This window comes from Delphinus delphis, chromosome 4 (assembly GCF_949987515.2).
Source record: "Delphinus delphis chromosome 4, mDelDel1.2, whole genome shotgun sequence".
NCBI classification, from domain to species: Eukaryota; Metazoa; Chordata; class Mammalia; order Artiodactyla; family Delphinidae; genus Delphinus; species Delphinus delphis.
Window position 1 is genome coordinate 3,535,362 of NC_082686.1, and position 19,424 is coordinate 3,554,785.

At 53.0% G+C, this 19,424-nt stretch overlaps 1 protein-coding gene across 2 annotated transcripts in view; it reads right to left on the reverse strand.

Annotated features, from left to right (window-relative positions):
* ABCG1 (ATP binding cassette subfamily G member 1) overlaps positions 1–15,854 on the reverse strand; it is a 60,178-nt gene extending 44,324 nt beyond the window's left edge. For both annotated transcript variants that reach the window (XM_060010279.1, XM_060010278.1), the window contains exons 1-2: positions 15,727–15,854; positions 8,944–9,187 (exon numbers count right to left, since the gene is read on the reverse strand). In XM_060010279.1, the coding sequence (XP_059866262.1) occupies positions 8,944–9,187; positions 15,727–15,768 (286 nt within the window). In that variant the 5' untranslated portion in view covers positions 15,769–15,854. The remainder of the gene's footprint in view (positions 1–8,943; positions 9,188–15,726) is intronic.
* Between the last annotated feature and the right edge of the window lie 3,570 nt (positions 15,855–19,424).

Consider the following 19,424-nt stretch of genomic DNA (forward strand, 5'->3'; position numbering starts at 1 on the left):
TTGTAAACGCTGACTGCTTCATCTGCTTGGCCCAAGCTGGGAGGCCTTGCCTCTCATTACTTCACCCACAGGGAGAACCTAAAACAAAGCAAAACAACATTTCCTGAGGATTCAGGTTTCGGTTGTCTCACAGGAAACGCATGCACCTGACCTAATGGCCCCGCTTGCCACTTTAAATAGAAGTCTGGAAAATTCATGAAGCCTCCCCATTCTGATGAACGCGATAAGGACTGAGACACTGCCCAGGACGCCAGCCGTTTTCCTGAGGACAGCCTTTCTAAATATCTATGTGCTATTCTATTCCAAGTATGCTTAGAGACATCAAAATAATAATCACTGGGTAAGAAATGTCTCCATTCCTCAGATACATTTTAGTGATGCCTCCAGAGCAAAATTAGGCTACTGGAAAGGTGCTCCCACTTTCTGGGTCCAGGCGTTCGACGGATCTGGGCTGGAGCAGTGGGCAGCGCATGCCCGGGGGTCCGCTGTGCACAGGGCGCCCCAGTCGGGGGTAGGCGCTCGGAGGGGCCGCAGCATCCGGACCTAGGAGCTCGGCGTCCTCTGCTCGCGCTTAGCAACAGCGCCCGGCGCGCAGCCAATCGCGCGGCGCCGCCGAGGTTACCCGCGAGCGTTGACCGGTAGTAACCCCGGCGCGGGCGGCGGCGGCGGTGGCGGCGGCCGGCGGCCACTGCGCACGCGCAGCGGGGCGCACCTGCCCGGCCCGCAGCTAGGCCGGCCGTGCTCTTATCTTTCAACTATTGAAAATTTAGGATTCCCGAGGAGCACGAAAACCTCCAGGGAGCCTCTGCCGGACCCTCAGCCAGATCTATATCTGAAAGCAGGTATGTCCCTGCCGATTGGCTGGGACAGCGCAAACGTCGCCCTGGGCCCCATGCCTGCAGAGTCAGCGTCCGCCCCGGCCAAGAAAAGAGATGGGTTTTTACTCCATTTTTAAAGCCGGCGGAAGAGCCGTCTCGGCGGGCGGGAGGTGGGCCTGGCCAGAATGAATTCGCTCCTTCGAGACAAGCCGGTCCGGTCGCCCTTGGAAGGAACGTAGGGGTGGACGACAGGGGGGCTGATAACCCCGTCCTGGAGAGGCAGGGCGAGCAGAGGCTCCCTGCACAGACCCCAGCCAGCTGGACGGAGTTCTGATTCACGATGGAAGCCAGAACTCGCCCCAGCCCAGCTCATGAAGGAAATCTGGGGGTCCCCTTCCCCAGCAGATGAGAAGGGCTTTTGTGGCACCCCTGCTGCCGCCAGGGTCTGGGGTTGTGTTTGTCATCCGCAAAGAAAAGGTGAGAAAAACAGCTCATCTTACGTGGACCTGCGAAATGACAAAGGCGAGAAGGGTTCTCAGTGGAGCTTGTTGGGAGGCAGGTCGTTAGGACTTGCGGTCTAAGCCCGAACCTGAGATCTGCCTCCTTCTAAGCCTCCTTTTCTCCTGGGTAATGTCCACACTGATAATGGCTTTCCGGGGAACACATATGAGACAATGTGCTAAAGCAAACAGCATTTGCTTAGTAAACAGTTATTTTTAATTAAAAAAACCCAGACACTTCTCCCGCCAAAAAAGTGGGAGGGAAGAAATAAAAACTGAGAAATCCCATAATATTCCTGCTAAAAGTTTCGCTTTCAAGATAGGCAGTGGAGCTATCAAGGCGAGGGACTTTTTTGTCTGAGTGCATCAGCTCACCTTATGACAGTAAAAGAAACAGAAACAGTCACTCAGGTTCTGTTTTTCCGTTGATCTCCACCCTTACCAGTTCACAACCAAAACCAAGAACATTCCAGCAGGGGCCCCTGCTCACTGCCCTGCCCCCAAGGATGCCACCTGCTCCCAAAGCAGGACTCCAGCCTCATCTCCTCCACAAACCACAGGCTTCTTATTTCCTCCTTTCCAGGTAGCCCTGGGTCTTGATGTACCTGTTTTGTACGTGGTTACGCTTTTCTCCTCCCAGTTGGTGAGCTCATTTCAAGACCAAGATTGTACATGTTCTGCAGAATTCCAAAAAGCAGAACTTGGATCGACAAACGAACATGACTCGAATTGAGATTTCAGCTCAACAGACAGAATTCTAAGAATGAGAGTTGTGCAAACATGGACCTGGCCACGCAGAGGGATGTCAGGGTCTGGCTGCTGCCCAGACAGGCTGGCCGCCCGTTGTCACGGGGCGAGAGGGACTGCTCCACGGGTGAGAGGTCAGATGAGGGAGCTCCCAGGACCCTTTGGGCTCCAGGATTCAGGCTCTAAATATAGGTGTCAGCTGGACATCATCACAGTCTTGAAATCACTCTGGCATGTCTCAGTTTTGACACCGAATGCCGTTTACCCCACAAGCACAAAGGTGACTAACGACAACACAGCTGACAAAGTGAGAAGTGAAACTAAGGGCTGTGGGTCAGGCCGGGTCCCTGCAGGTGCATCAGCCTCCATCCTTCACTCTGAAAACTCCTCTTGACGCCTTTTCTCAAATTAGGGGCAAAACCACTCAGTATCAGAGATATTTCACTTGAATGTAAGCGTTCCTATAGAGGTTTTGGAACTCCATCAGCAAAGGTTTTATAGCGCATGTACCTCCATTCTACAAACCCCTGGTTTGTACGGTTCAGTCTTTCCAAATGTTTTTCAATCTGACCCACGTGGTTACCTTTGTTCCTTAAATAAGCAAATCTGTTGATTCTACAACGGAACTCAAAAAGAGCAGGTGTAGGGTTACTAAACGTTTTCTTCTGCCAATTTATAGACAAAAGAAATGGTTTCGTGCTCAGCAGAATGTCACCCTGTGTTATTTCTTGGCCTTGATGGATTCGGTTCCAGTTTACAAGAGGGGACGTTAGTTCCTGCATGTGAAGTTTTCAAGGTGTCAGCATATTTGGGGGTGTTAAAGGAAGGCAGGAGGGCACCCCCCCCAGCAAGTGAAAATGAGTGTCACAAGAATGTCCTTGAAAGTGATAGTGACACCAGCCCCCCACTGAGCAGATCACAGTCCTGCAAAGTCACACTGAAGAGACCAGATGGCTCCAGACCAGGCACTCTCTCTGGAAAAACAGCAACGTGTTACCGTGCGTTGCCGATCGGAAGGCGACGGGGGTGGCCTGACAGTGACGCAAAGGAGAAGAGCCGGTGTCGACGGGGCCACTTGTGCCGTGTCTACGGGGGCTGTTGAACCTGATCGAGCCACACTTGAATCACGCACCCCTGATTCCAGGTCCCAACTGGTGACGGTTTGGCTTCCGTGCAGTGTGCTCCAAGGGAGAGAAGGGGCTGGCTGGAGAAGGGGCGCCTAGACCCCTTGGATGTTCAAGTTCTGCTGTAAACTAGCAAACCCTTTTGGTTTTGTACATGGTCACGCTACATCCGTCTGTCCTGAGAGTCAGCTCATCCTCCACAGTTTTTCAAAGCCTCTTTTGGAGCATGTAAGACGGAGGTACAGAACTATTCCAGAAGACCTCATCACCAAATGGGCCTGAGAGGAAGCCACTGAGAGCCTAAGAACTGGCCCGGGAGGGGACGGGAGGAGGTCTCCAGCCATCTGCATTCACCAAGGTGACCTGGGGTCATTGGGCTCCTGGTGTAAAGCCCCAGCCTCAGGCAGGGAGCTCTGGCAAGCAAGGTTTAGGTTTGCCACGCTGCACTATAAGACCGTCACAGCCTCAAATAAAGACAAAGGAAGAGCAGCAAAAGCCATTTCTTTTGCACCCCAGAGAAAGCCCACCTTAGCACGATAGTTTCCAAGAAGTACAAAAGTAATTCATTCATGCTTGGGGAAGAGAAATCCGCCTTTGCACTTGAGCAGCTCCCCCTCTGGAGCCCCCTCTCTGCTCTGGGATTTCTAGATTCTCCCTTTCTCTGGCTTTCCCTCCCCACCCCTGTCCCAGTCGGTTGGATCAAGTCTCCCAGCGCTGGGTTGGAATCCAGTCTTCCCTTAATGGAATCGCTGAAAGGGAATTTTTTTTTTTTTTTTTTTTTTTTTTTTGCGGTACGCGGGCCTCTCACTGCTGTGGCCTCTCCGGTTGAGGAGCACAGGCTCCGGACGCGCAGGCTCAGCGGCCATGGCTCACGGGCCCAGCCGCTCCGCGGCATGCGGGATCTTCCCGGAACAGGGCGCGAACCCGCGTCCCCTGCATCGGCAGGCGGACTCCCAACCGCTGCGCCACCAGGGAAGCCCGCTGAAAGGAATTTTAATGGCACGTTGTACTCGTTTTAGCCAGCCTGTCAGCGCAGGCCTTGTGCAATGGCCGTGGAAATTAAGAGGAAGCAAACTTCAATTTGAGAAGGGTGTTCAAATGCATTTTTATAGCTCAGAAGCAAACCAATACAGATAATCTGATGTGGGGCTGCCTAGCATACTTAACTCCATCCTGGCATTTGGCAAGGATGAGGCTGGAGGGTCCGGCTTCAAAGTAGGAGGTGCTGTCCCATTCCATCGGAGGGTTACTGTGGTGAGGCCCCAGCTGGGCTGGGGAAGAGTAAAGAAAACTCTCCAAACCCTCAGATGTGACTTTTGTTCTCAACCCACGAGGTAATCTTGGGAGGCGTTATTTCATTTCTAAGAATCATGTCACCTGTTTGCGCAAAGCATGCCGTACATGCCAGCCTCACCTCCCTGGGGAGGAGACAGGACAGCCAAGCCTCCCCATGGGATTAGGAAACCTCTTTGTGGGTCCTTGTGAAAGGCAGAGGTGACTGACATCCAAGCAGGCCGATTAAAGGGGAAATGAGTCAGAGGTAACAGTCAAGGCCACCCCCAGTGGTTTTGTAAAATGGGGTGAGACACATCCGTGCCATAATGGTCCCGTTGTGTGCTCACATCAGGGCCGGATGTTTGCTAGGTGTCTTGTCAGGTCCTGTAGCCTCAAGCCCCCCAGACCTGCCTTCACGTCCCCTCTCCCCTGCTCCTGTGACCTGGGATCTATCTCTGAACCTCGTGTACTCCACACATTGAAAGGACAGAATTGGCCCCTGCGCCATCTGGACCAAAGGGCTGCTTGAATTGTATAAATGCAAATGGCTCCAGTCTCCTTGGGGGACAGGCGACCCAGAGTACCCCCTTAACTCCACCATGTGGACGAGGTCTGAAAGCCAGAGAGTGCTGTCTGAGTGCAGAATTTTCTCCGCTCCACCTCAGCATTTCACAATGTGGTTCTCTTCTTAACAAGGGGTCCTAAATGTTACCAACGCCAACGCAGTGTCTACCATCCAGGAAGCAAAAGCCGCTTTCAAAAATAAGTCACACTGGGGTGAGTGAGGACAATCAAACCGGATTGTTCCCCTACGTCCCTCGACACAATAGTTTGTGTAACGGCACCAGAGTCCACATTGTTCCAAATCATCTGTCCCATCAACTTAGGCTATGTGAGTGAATTCCTTGAGGGAAAGTAATCACTGTATCAGAAGCCAGGGAAATCATCCTTGGGGTGTACTTTTTTTCTCCTGAGAACAGTTCCTTTCACAATTATGTTGTCCACTAGGAATCTATTATACGATCCAGATTTTCCTCTCAAGCCATCATTAATCATATGGTGAAAATGGAGCTAGAATTGAAAATACAAGTTGTTTTCTTAGACGCTGACGTCAATGCCTGGCAATTGTCAAGCTCAAGAATTAGAAAGCATCAGTGCCTGACATTTGCCTTCTTCAAAATGCTGCTATGGAGTCACTTACGACCCTTCTACTAAGGGTTATGAAGCTCTCTTTCTCCGTCTTCTTTCTTTAAAATAACTGTGTAGGAGTTTTTAGTATTATTCTAATCCCAGTGCCAGGCTTGGCTACAGCATTCTGTGTTGAGTGTGTGTGGTAGCACCATGTTCTGGGAGAAAACGGCTTTCCTAGAGTTTACTGGAGTGGCCCAGTGTCTTCGAGATGGAAAGAAGCCTGAACTAGGAATCCGACGGCTGGGTGGCGGACCTTGCTGGCTCCGACCTTGAGCGAATCACTCCAGCCCTCAGGCTCCTTTGTCCTTCACTGCACACTTCACTGTGGGCATTACAATGAGCTCAGCACATAAAGTTGAATTTTTAAAAAAACAAAAGACTATTGACTTGATACAGACAGAAAAACAGAATATGGTCAGAGAAGTAAGAGCATAAGCTCCTGCCCCAAAGTTTGGTCACACTTGGCATCACGCTGGGCATCACACAGAGGCGACGTGAAACCTAAAACTACCACCAAGAGAAAAGGGGAACGCTTGCCAGCTCGGCAGCGTCTGTGGGCACCAAGCCTGGAGAAGGAGCACAGCTTCCCTATGGCCGTGGGGACCCCGGCACCCTGAGGCCCTGCGCCAGGCGCTGCCCGGTGCCCAAGCGTCGGAAACCACCACCCAGCCCCCGGCCTAGCTCCCAGCTCAGGCTCGGGCAAGCCCTTCACACGTGGCTTCCTTTCTATTCAGTGAGAATGTGGACGAGTATCCCACACCCTCGAGTTATGCGGGAGTGATAAACAATCTAAATTCTGAACTGCGAGGGTACCAAGAACAAAAGAAACGATGGGGCTGCACGGGAGAAGGGGCACAGAGAGGGAAGTGGACACAGGCACTGGGGTGGAGAAAGAGGCCAGGAGGAAGCCAGACAGAGAAGTCAGGCCTCGTTGGCTGAGAAACCAAACACCTGGACACACCAGGCTGACGGTGCCGACTTCCTCTCCAGCCCCAGCCATCTCTGACTCACAGGCAGGTCCCGGGGGCCCACTTTCTACTCCTCCCCGCTTGAGCCCACACAGGTTACTGCAGGGCAAGTGTTTATCTGGCAGCCATCTGGGCGGGGCTTCCTAGGAGGCCACCGGCCATGGACGGTAGCGGCTCCTCCCTCATTAATTAAGAGGCCATCACTGTTGACAATCAGTGTGACCAGTTCTAAGACGTAGAGAACAGAGGGTGGGCAAGCCGCACACCTGACCAGGAAATGATATTCTTCACCTGCCAGCCCCAAGTGAACACCTGCAGGGTTGGATTTCAAACCAGGATTCTGCCATGGTGTTCAAACATGTGCATTTCTGCATCTCAAGCCTTCACCTGCGAGGATACCCACCCAAGCGTTTTCAGCATCATGACCACGTTTCTAAGGCCACACGTAACACGTGGACAGAAACCTGCCCACGTGGCCCACAGGTCTGCCGCAGTTTGTCTATAGAGACACAGCAGGTCAAAACCTCACGACACCCTCCTGGTCGCCCAGTGCATTGTTTCGGTAAAATCTTTGTTCAAGTGGAGAAGGAAAAGGCTGGAATCTTATGTCGAAATTTCAAGAGACTCCACCAAATGGGCCCGACCCTGAGCCTCTCACAGAATTTCTTTGTTAACAGAACAGGCTGGCACACTCTGAAGATGTTGAGTCTCAGATAACAATGCGACGGTATCAGCCGCTGGGGAGGTTTGGGATCTGTTCCCATTGGTGCAAACAGACACAAAATCATCCCACAACCAGCTCGGCTCAAAGGTCCCAGGCACCAGTCAATCAAGGTTCTAAAATCATGGCTCTAAGGAATTCCAGGGTGCCCACGCCAACCGTCTCAACTGCTTCACGTCAAGAGAGTAGGAAGCAAAATGAAGGCAATAAGGGGCAGAAAGATGCAAAGTAAACAAGTGAGTCTTGGTGGGTCTCCTTCAAAAACGAAGAAGGATTGAATCTAGATTTAAGTTGAGAGCTCTAAACAACCCCAATATTCCAGGATATTCCGGGGGTACCTGAGTCACTTTGTTGCAAATTCCTCATAGATTTTCAAGTTGTTTTCAATGATTCATTAGAAACTGAGGACCACTGTTTCTGGGTGATGTGTAGCACGTCCTCTCCCAGTCACCCCCCCGCCAAAGATGGATACATGGAGGGTGCACGGGGCAGCGGGGGACACGGAGTGAGTTCCACGGGAAGAAGTCGGTCGGGCTCGAGAAAGAAATACCAACGCAGGGAGGCATTAACTCCACACACTTTGAAAACCTAGAGCTGGCAAGGGAGCATCCACGTTGCTAAGAAAACTCAGAACACCGTCAGTCATCAATTCCCATTAACATGCAACAGGCTGGCGGCAAACTCCTGTGGGCGTGGCTCTCCCGAGACCTCCGAGTCCCACCTGCTCCGCCCTCTCTTCTGTTTTTATGGATAGCCCACCAACGACCCCCATGAGACAGTCCTTTCAAGATCTGTAAACATACACGTCTGGTTTCCAGAGAGGTTACTATAGGTCACTTGTTACTTTTCAACACGTCAAGCTTGGGAGGAAACACCTGGCTTCCACTTTGCTCTGAAACATTAAAAAAAAAACAGTCCTATCTCGAAAGACTAACATTAACGGCATCCAGTAAAGAGGACCCTCCGAGTGCAGACAGGAAACTGGCACACATGGACCGTGGTCAAACTGTGTGATCAGATCAGAGCTTAAGAACCAGCGTGTGACTCACAGACGTAGAAAACTTATGGTTACCAAAGGGGAAAGGAGGGGCGGATAAATTAGGAGTTTGGGATTAACAGATACACACGACTATATATAAAATGGATAAACAACAAGGACCTACTGTATAGCACAGGGAACTATATTCAATATCTTGTAATAACCTATAATGGAAAAGAATCTGGAAAAGTGCATATATATATATATATATATATATACGTATATATATATATACGTATATATATATATACGTATATATATATATATATATATATGTATCACTGAATCACTTTGCTGTACACCTGAAACTAACACAACGTTGTAAATCAACTATACTTCAGTCAAAAAAAACCAACAAACGCTGTGAATCTTGAGTCATCTAATCTGATCTGTTCATATCGTAAGTGAGGAAAAATCAGGCATAAAGCAATTACATGCATTGGCCACAGCAGAGGCAGAGTCTGGAAAGAGAATCAGCCTCCCAGCTTCCAGACCCAGATCCTCCCAAACAACCTGTTCCTTCCTCCGAGGTGCCGCGCCTCTGGATGCCCCCGCCCTACCTTTCCTCCTCCACCAGGGACCTTCTGGGACCGAGTAGGAAAGGTCCTTGAATTCGATGTTCACAGCCGCCCTCCGCGGCAGGGAGGAGAGGCGCTGGGCCTCTGTGAGACTGTTATCCTCTTTCTTCAAAAGTCCGTTCAGCAGCTCCATCTCTATCACCTCCCTGCTGCTGGAGACCACCTCGTCCACAGAGACGCACACTGACTTGGGCTCTGTCATTGCTGCAGAGTGACTGCTGCCATTCTAGAAAGATGGGGAGGAAAAGCACCAAGAGGAGGTATAAGTTACACCACGGGAAGGACCACAGGGACTCACCATCAGGCTCAGGGCCATCGATCAGTCAGAGTCATCGATCAGTGCTTCTCACCCTCCATGGTGCCCTCAGCGTCACAGGAAGGATGCTCACCTACAGGAATTCCTCCTCCCCGGCCCTCACTTACTCTTCTACTAAAAACATGCTAAAGATAAACTATGATCTACCGTCTTATCTAGGAATCCTAACATCTAATCACAAAACTGATAAATACATCACCTGTCTCAAAGAATGAGACACCAGCCACCCTAAAAATTATCTGCCTGCAGTCCACTCACTAAAAAATCCCATAAAAATGCATGAGGCTGCTAAGAAACGCACAACTGAAAAAGCTTTACAATGAGCTCTTTTAGTCCCTTCCTGGCGTAACCTCAAACACGTTTCTCAAGAGCAGCGATACCACTTGGACCGACGGGGTTTGTAGGAGATGGCCTTTGTGTTTCCCTTGTAAATCTTCCAAATCCCTTACAGCTCTCCTCTCTCACTGTACCTTCATAATGGCACTGAAGTGTTCGAAAGGTTGATTTGTTTTTCTCTGGGATACAGACAAGGAAACTGAGGCACAGACTATGTTAAGGAACTTGCTCTGAGCTCTACGATCAAGTGAGGGGCAGAAGTGATCCCAGTGTGAGTCATCTTGAAAAACGGTTGCCTCTTCCACTGCATCACCTGGATACCTAATACATAGCTACACCGGCTTTTCGAGATTCCATCGGGAGTCCTTTGAACTGTTACAGATAAGCCAAGAACCAAAGGTCTTTAAGCAAAGAAAGGAATATTCTTGCTAATGGCTTGGCAACGGCTGGACAAGTCAATATACTTTAGGCACCTCCAAAACACAGAAGAACCCTGGGGTGGGTGAACAATGCGCTGTGCTTTTTCTAGCTGCCTCTTGAATCAAGACAGAACATTCCACAGTGTCCAGAGCGTGGCCTCTGGCGACACTCCTCCGTACTGTTGCAGGCAGTCAGCCTGATCTCGAGAGCCTGTGGACAGCCACCTTTGATAATTCAGGCCCTTCTGATGGCCGTAGGACTGGGGAGACGCCGCCACACTGCTGTTTGTTCTAAGTAACATCATACCGTTATTTTGCCACAGCTTGTGAGGTATTTCTTTAAAGTTGGTGGCTTTTTGATCGCTATTGTTCCTAACAAAAGGCTAAAACAGAACCAGAGAGTGCGTCATCCATAAACACCCTTATAAACTCCAGCAACTCTAGTGACCGAAACAAGCCCTCCCCCGCCTTAGAGTGGCCTCTTGAGGGTACGTGACCGCATCCTTGAAGAGGATTTCCATTATTATTATTCCACATGATTTCCATCGTGGAAATCTTGGACGATTTGGAGGTTCTGAATCTTTAAAACACAAATAGGGGGATGGGGAGATGTGGGCACAGGGGCTTCCGGTTCTTGTGCTGTTTGAAAATGTTGCTTTGCTGTTTAAGAAAAAGACACACAACACACACACCTCCCAGGCATCTCCTACCTCTGGAAAGCTTAACCGTATCAAAACTTAGCTCACTGACTATAACATTCTGTGGCTAAAAATTAAAGTGCGGAGTAAAACTCTGACAAAATTAATCTTGGTTTGCCGCTGGCGCCGAGCATGAGAAATGCTTCAAACACAAGCAGGAGTACGTTCGTGCATCCTCCGCATAATTGGGGAGGTTTGTCTTAGCCTGACAACGGGCCATCTCAGAGCCTGGGCTGAGCAGGAGCCTCTCCCGCTCCCGGGAGGGCGCTGCAGGGCGTGGCCTCTGCATCCGGGCTTGTCAGGTGCCTTCTGCGTCGGCGCCCCTTGCAGGATCAACGGGAGGCCCTGCCCCAGCTCAGCAGGCTCTTGGCTTCGTGCACCTGCAGCTCTAGCACCCAGAGCAGCACCAAATGCCATCCCTGGGCCCACCTGTCTTGCTCTTGGGGAACACGAGCTGCTGTCCCAGGGTTATAACCCCGTTTGACTCCACAGGGGCCCTGGAAACACCAAATCCTGGCTTTGCTGGGGGGTGGGGGGTGGGTAGTGGACAGAACAATGGGTGAGACAGCTCCAGGCCTGGTCCCAAAAGTCCATCCTCACCTCCACCTGGAAAGGTGAGACGTCTACTTCCAGACCCGCGTCCTGCCGGGGCACTGGCCCTAACGCCGGGAGAGCCAATTGCTCTGTCTTCAGTTGGGGGCGGGAGCTTCCAGAAGCCCCTCCCCAGGGCGTGGCCCCCTCCACCTCCAGCCACCTTGGACCATCCACACCCTCCCCCAGCACCCACCACTTGCGTCAACCCCTGAGGAAGCCCAGGGACAGGTCGGGTCTTCCCTTTTTAATGAAACCTACACGAATACAGGGACGAACGGCCATGACTCCACCCACCTGCCAGCTGGAGCAGATGCCAGACCTGGATTATGACGAGGGTCTGACTTGCCTGTCTAGATTCCAAGCCTATCTATCCTCTCACCCACTCACTCACTCACAGCCCAGATAAAGCCCTGGGCATCGGCAGTCAGCCAGACAGACGTAGCCTGTGGCCTCAGCTCGCTCAGGTCCAAGACTGGGCCGCAAACGATTTCAATGCCAAGGGGCAAGAGCTAGAACAAGATGATGCAGGGACCCACGAGGGTCACGCAATGCAGTGGGGGCCCTGGGTGGGGATACACGGTGTTTCTGAGGAAATAAACTGTGAGGTGAGCTTAGCGAGGTGGGGTGGGGAAGGGGTGCTCGTTCACGACCGACATTCCCTGCGAGGGAACAGCACGTGCAAAGGCTCGGCAGCAAGACAGAGGAACAGCTGGAGATCTGTAATTCAGGGTCTGGAGCTCTGATCTGGGGAAGGCGGGAGGGGCTTTTGGAACAAGGTGGGACTAGCGAGGCCCACGGGGTCCGCACGGTGGAGGGCTTGCAAAGCTTGTTAAGGGATGTGCACTTTATCCCGAGGTCTCTGCGGGCCGCGGAGGCATCTCAAGGCGGAAGTAGCAGACCAGCGAGCCGGTGAGAACGTCTCCTGCAGCTGCCTGCAGTGGGGAGGGTGCGTGGCCTTCACCAGCGGGGGGCAGTGGGGAGGGAGACAAGTGGACGGGCCAGTGGGACAAAGCTGGGGGAGTAAACTGATTTGGGAGCGAGAGAGGCCCGTACTTACTATTTACAGTTTTGCATTAATACCTCCCGCGGAGTAGGTAAGCAATTATGAACAGTAGCGGCTATTCGTGCAGCAATGCACAATTACAGTGCGCGCATTAAACTCCAGACTGCACAGGTTACTCCTCCTCTGTCTCCACAGCTCTCCGGGGGCCGGGGCCGGGTGGGGTACGACCCTCTGCCGCTCCATTTCACGAGGACACCACCTCACCTGCCTGAGACCCCACCGTTAAGGAGTAGCCAAACTGGGGTCCAGCTCTCTGCAGCTTCCCTGCCTGCACAGGTCCTCCCAAACAGTCCCCAGCAGCGCCGGGACGTTGCTTGGCTTTCTGTAGGCAAGCTGTAGTGGACCCTGGGTCATCCCAGCCCCCGTCCCTTGCAGGGAAATCCACAAGAGAATGGGGGACCACACAACCCTACCCTCAAAGCAACCGACACCAAAGCGGTGCATGCCATCACCCACTTTTCCGCCATGGGTGTCCAATTAATAAAATTCTATCTGAAATCCTATCTGATGGGTGGCAGTGGCTCTCACTCCAAAATAGACCAGCTCTCTGGAAACACATCCTCAGATGAGAGCCGCTGGTGATGTAGGTTACAGCTAGCTTGTCCTCAGCCTCCTGAGTTCATTAAAGATGAAATACATCCTCCCTCCCCATTCTTTCCCTTTCTTTGTTCGCTTCCCTATCTCGCTGAAGCATTGTCTTTGACCTCCTCTTCCACACACAATTTGTGCTGCATAATAAATGGTAAATACTAGTGAGTCCATTCACAGGTGTGGAATGCAGAGGAGACCCTGTTTGGACTGTTCCTGCCCGCTGTTGTTAGGAATATTTTCTTGGGCACTGATTTCAGTTTGAATGCTAATATATTGAGATGCTTGTTTAGCTGGGGAGGGTCTCTAATGGTCAGAGAGCCCCTGAGCCATTGTGAGGCTGCTTCACTCTCTTTACCCAGGGAAGTCCAGTTGGAGATAGAAACTTGCCCCACAGCATCTTGGGGAAGGGAGGAAAGCCAAGAGGAACTCGCAGGCTCCAGGCATGCACTCTCACTGCTGCCAGCTATGGTGCCCACCTAGACCAGCAGACCCTGCAGTTGAAGGGCAGATCCCTCCCTGGGACCCTGGGCACATTAGAGGAGAACCTACTGGTCCAGAATCCTCAAGACCACCGCCTAAGGGAAAAGAACCCAAACGTCACGCCCTTAACTAAGCAAAGGGTAGGTGTCACTGGCATGGTCACTCAGAATGCCAACCTCATTGTCTCCAAAATCTGGCTTCCAACAGCCCCAAATACCAGTCCCCATTGGGAGCCCTTGCCTGCCCCGCCCAGCCCAGCTCAGGGACTCTGAAACACCATGCGGGTGCTTCTTCCATCCTCCAAGGCACCTTCTCCAGACTCACACCTGGCAGCCAGCCCCAGGCTGGACCGCAGAGCAAAGTTTAGGATGCTGGGTACCTCCCCAGGGCTCTGTTTATGACTTGGGTAGAATTTTTAAAATTAAAAACAAAAAAGCACAAGGTTTTCAGGGAGAATGGTTTTCACACAGAACAACATTCTCTGAAAAAATGAGCTCAGCCATTAGCACCTCCACACGAACGAAACACCTGAGTTCTGGGGCTGTCTCCAACCATAACGTAACATCCAAAATATCTTGACATAAAACCACCTGTACCTTAAAACATTCTGATTCATTATTGTCCCACGTGCATGAGCTACTTCTGCAGTCTTGAAAGGGCTTCAGGAGTTAGTTACCCAGTGTCTCCACGACCTGAAACGTTCCTTACCCACAACTAACAATACTAACCTCCTTCATTTTCCATTACCACCATCATTTAGGAATCCCAAAGAAATGAACACGGGTAAAATGAAGAATGGCCAAGTGTTACCCAAACATGCAACCAGATAAAAGCAAATGTCATGAGGAGGGGACTGCCTCTTTCAGTTTTTGATCCCTCTTATATGTAAGAAGCTAAGTCATAGAGGCAGAACATGCCCAGAGATGGGACCCGGCCTGTGGGTCCCCCTGCCCCTGGCTCTTTCCTGCTCTACCAACCTCCTTAATGTGCCCGAGGCCCCACTGTATCGGTTTACACAAAATCATTATATAATGAGCTGCCGAGGCTCGGTATGTTCTACAGTAACCTGTTTGGAATCATAGGATGCAGTTGTCAGAGCAGAGCATGCGCAGAAACCCGGCTACTTCTTCTTTTTTTTTTTTTTTTTCTTGAGCTCAAGGCAAGAGGTAACTGTCGGTCACATCCTGCTGAGCCCTGCTGACTTCAAATACGGGATGCTAAAAATGAAATAAAGGCGAGGGGTGGAGGTGAAAACCGATGTGCACGGTGGGGTTACAGCTCAAGGGAAGTGACTAGCAGGATAGTAAATACATAGACAAAGGATAGAAGGGGGATGGATAGGGAGGGCGAGAGGGCTTGGAATACGGAATGCTTCCTACTTGTACTTTAGATGACCTGAAATCGGTCCAGAGGTACCTAACTGCACTGTTGGCGTGCTAGGCATAGAAATGAAGGGCCCTAGGATGGGTGAGACGATGGTTAGTTTGTTTTTTTTCCCTAATGTGACTTTATGGAGATATGTTAAAGGGGCAAGAGGAGACTCTTGACCACTCAGAGGAATAGCACTTACTGTAATAGTGTCTAGCAAAGAATGCGCCTGCAGCCGGTGGAACCCCTACGGAGCTGGCACCCTTGGGAAAAGTGAGATGCGTGCCTCTGTCCCCACCCTATTCTCTCTACAGGGTGCAGAAATGTGGCCAGAGGTACCCAGGCTCGGCCCTCATCTGCCTCCCCATGACTCCGCCGCCCCCTCCTGAGCAGGTCCGGGAGAGGCTGTCCCCGAGGGCGAAGGGGCAGCACGGGCCCCGGCTCTCCACCGCCTCTCTCTTTTGTTCCCCCAGACAGTGCCGGTGCTCCGGAGAGTAGCGCGAGAGGCGCCCGCTCCCCAGGCTCTGGCCGCACGCGCCGGCAGAGGGATGGGGCCCCCTTTCCCTCTGGCCCGGGCTGCCGCCCCGCCCCAGTACACTCCGGGTCCCCAGGCCCCAGGCCCCTCACTCGGAGGCAGACGAGGTCAAGGCCATCAGTACACTTGTGGGGCTGCTGGCCTCCTTCCTCCCTGCCTCTCCTGGCCCCTCCGCCTTCCCCGCATCCTCGGCTGCAAGGGGCATCCCGAGGAGCCAGGTAGCTAGGGCGGGGGGCGATGGGAGGCGGGCGCCTCTCCCGGGGCTCGGGGGACAGGTGTCAGGGTGCGGGTGCGGGTCTTTGTGCGTTTCTTATTCTCCTAGAGAACAGAACCAAGCCCCGGGGCCAAAGGATGCGCTCACTCACCATGGCGGTGCCGACCGAGAAAGCGGCCGTCAGACAGGCCATGCCCCGGGGGCGGCGGCGGTGGGGACGAGGCTGCGGGCAGCGGGGACGGGCGGCGGGCAAGAGGCGCGCTCGCCCTAGGCTCGGCGGCTGCGCCGGGCGCGGACTCTGGCTCTGGCTCCGGCTCCAGCCGCAGCTGTGGCCCCGGCCCCGCCCACGACCCGCCCGCGCCGGCCCCGCCCGCGACCCGCGATTGGCCGGCGCGCAGGGGCGGGGCGGAGCCGGCAGGTGCGCGTGCTCTTGTTTTGCTCCTGTGCGGCGCGGCTGCCCCAGTTCTAGGCAGTCCGGTTCCTCGCGCTGCCCGCGCCCCTGGCCTGGCTGGTGCCGAGGGTCCGCCCCGGCCCCGGAGGCGCCGAGTTCGGAAACCCGCGGGGCCTGGGCCAGCGACCCCGGGCCCCCTGCGGTCAGTCAGCGGGGGTCCCCCTCCAGAACTGCCACCTCAAAGCCTACAGTGCCGGGCCAGGGAGGGCCAGGGGAGGCGTCTGGGGGGGGGGGGGGGAGGGGGGAGGGGCACTTTTTCCCTTGTTGGGCATCACTCTGCCACGTAGGAGCGTGAGAACTAAAGGAGAGATGGCCGCTCCAACGACCCCTACCCCGCCACTGCAGCTCCATATCTGGGGTGGTACCCCCATACTGAGGCAGCACACTCACTCATTAATGCAGCATTGCTGTGTGCCAGACGCAGAGCCAAGTGCTGGGTAACAAAGGGGTGACTAGGTGAAGATGCCCAGGCCTCTGTCCTCCCCTGGCTCCCACCCCCCGATCCCAACAAATAAAGAAAAGACCCGGTGTTCCCAGTACGTGGCCCAGCACCTGGCCCAGAGCTGTGTTCAGGTAACTTCATAAGGAGTAACACTTCAGGCACCCTGTCTTTTGGCCCCAGATGGGAGCATCAGATGGCCTGGCCTCTGCTAAAGCCCTTATTATATATAAGTGGGACCATTTCCCGGTAACCATGGTGATAAGACATTCCTTACTCCCAGTCTCAGAGGCTAATGCTTTTATTCAGTGGTTTGCATGCGGGGACCACAGGTCGGAATGCATCTCTTCTCCCATCCAGCACACCTGGATCGCCCCTTCCCACTACCCCTCAGATGAGCTAAGCCCCTGTCCTTCTCCTCACCTAGAAAGAGAGCATGGCTTTTCATGCCAGGCAGGAGGGCTTCACACCACAGCCTGATGGCCATAGGCAGATTCTCCCCTCAAATCAAAGGAGGGCAAGGCAGTAAATTGTATGATTTCAAGGGGAGAGGGCCCTGCTTTTGTCTGCATAGTTCACTTGAAGAGTCCACGCATTACCTCTATTCTATTGTTAGGAAATCTGACTGTTGCATTTCCAGGTGCCACCCTCTACATGCCGGGCCCACGGGGCTGTGTGGTGCCTTAAATGTGCTGAACAGGGAGGCCAACAAACTCTGAATGTTCTGGAAAGAGGATTCAAATCTACAAACCTCCCTGGGAGAGTTTAGGCCAAAAGGCAGAGACAGAGGTGCCTCATCTCTGGGATCCAGGATTGGTGGACGGCACTGAAGCCCACCACGTGCTCCAGGGGCAGATGGGACATAAAGCAGGGGAGAAAGACACAGAACGCGGCCGGGGAGAGATTCTCTATGAGGACCTGGCTGGTCGCTGCCCAGCTGTGTGGCTGGGACAAGTGACAGCGTGGTCCTGTTGCACTGGCATCTATTCTCTGCCCAATATCCATTCTCCATGCTGCTAGGAATGTGTTCAGAGTTTCCTTCTGGAACTCCCCTTGCCCCCAGTTCTACACCATGCGATCCGGTCAGTGGTTGGTCAGGAACCAGAAGTGTAAGGCGATGCTCGCCGGGCTCCTGGGAGTGGCCAGGGGGACAATACGTAGAGCCTAGGATGAAGCCAGGGAGGGCAGACAGCGATAAAGTGCGTCCTTATTGCCGTGGCTTGAGCTGCTGGCGTTGCACTTGCAGGCATGGAAAGAGTCCCACTTATACGCATCTGTACGTTGGGGTAATGATCATCTCAGCCGCATGGGAAATAGTGCCTGTCAAGTGCTGTCCACTGTGCACGGCACACAGCTAGCACTCCAGTTCTAATCCTTACTAATGTCATCCCCCTTGCGCCAAATCTGAGAATAAGCAAATGGTAAAGTAGGTCGGATCTGTGACATTGCTATTGGGACTTTGGTTGTAAGTGACCAAAACTCTTCTCCAAATGGCTAACAGGAAGGCTCAGGGTGCACTTGTTTCAGGCCTGCCAGGACCAAGCACCCATTCTGGGTTTTCAGCCCTTGATCTCTAGCTCTCTCCATGGCTCTGCCTTCTATCTGCTGGCTTTCTGCTCCACGAGGCTGTCACCACGGCCCTCCTGGCAGCTCCAAGCCTGCATCCCATCAGTGTTACCAAACCAAATTCGGGTCCACTCGCCTGCCACACAGCAAAGCCAATCTACTGACACTGGGTTGTGGTGAAGGAAAGTACAGCATTAATTGCAGGGCATCAAGTGAGGGAAGGGGAGACAAGCCTCAGAGCCACTCCCACCTGGTCTTTGGGTTGGGGGATGCGTTTAAGGGGAAGAACAAAGAAGCTGGGGTGAATCTTTGTCCTGTGACATTTCTGAATCATGGTTTCGCGAGTCAGGGTGTCCCAGGTGGTCCCCGGCTAAGGGGTCTGTGAGCTCACCTTGCCCTGGAGAAACGACCCGAGTTTGTACGTTAATGATGAATCTATAATAGCAATTTTAGTACGTTAACGATGGACAACAGCAACCTTAAGCATCCGACTCTGGTAATTAGTGTTGTTAGCACAGGCTTGAGGCCAGAGGGGACAGAAACGGGATGAAGTTTGGGATAGAGATGAATCCTAAACTTGGTAAAGGAACTTGGTTTTAGGGGACTGGGTTTCATCAGCTGGCAACCAGCCATGATGCCCAGTGAGGAGGAACCAAACTCTGACTGGCCTGGCTTGAATCCCAGGGAACCAAACAGGCCAAAGGGAATGCCGGCCCTAATGGGAACATGCAGAAAGATTGGGACATGCGTGCTTCCTCAAGGCCATTTTGGGGAACTCGGAGCCCAGTGTGCGTGCCGGGGAGGCAAACATAAGAGGAGCTTATCACAGGACTGTCCAGTCCACACCCCAACCCCAACAGGAATTTCCACAGGACATCACAGGCAGGTGGACCAGGCTGGGCTTGAGAATGTCCAGTGGGAAAACACTTTCTGCCTCAAAGGGCAGCCCGTACCAGTTGAGGTAGCTGTCATTGCAGGGAACGGTCCCTGTGCCTAATGGGACTCCCTGTCGCCCCGCGGGCTCTGTGTTCCACCGTGTCAGTGAGCCCCGCCCCCACACAACAGGACTTGAGCTCTTCAATCATGGCGCCATATTTCTCTCCAGGCCTTGGCTTCCCTGGACAAATCGTGCCTGGTCCCTCCGACATTGTTCTGGAGAAGATGCCCCTTCTTCCTGCTCACCTTTCTCAGTGTCCCCTCTGAAACTTGGGGTCCACAACCGAACACCTACTCCAGGTAACTCCTCTGCTCTCTAATGAGCATTTGCTCCCTCAAATTGTTGGTAAGGACCCGCTACCAAGCTGCAGAGCCAACTGCCCGATGTCCTGGGAGCGAGCAGGTCAGTGGACTCAACCAGCAGCCGACTCAATTCACTTTCCTTGTAATTGTGTAG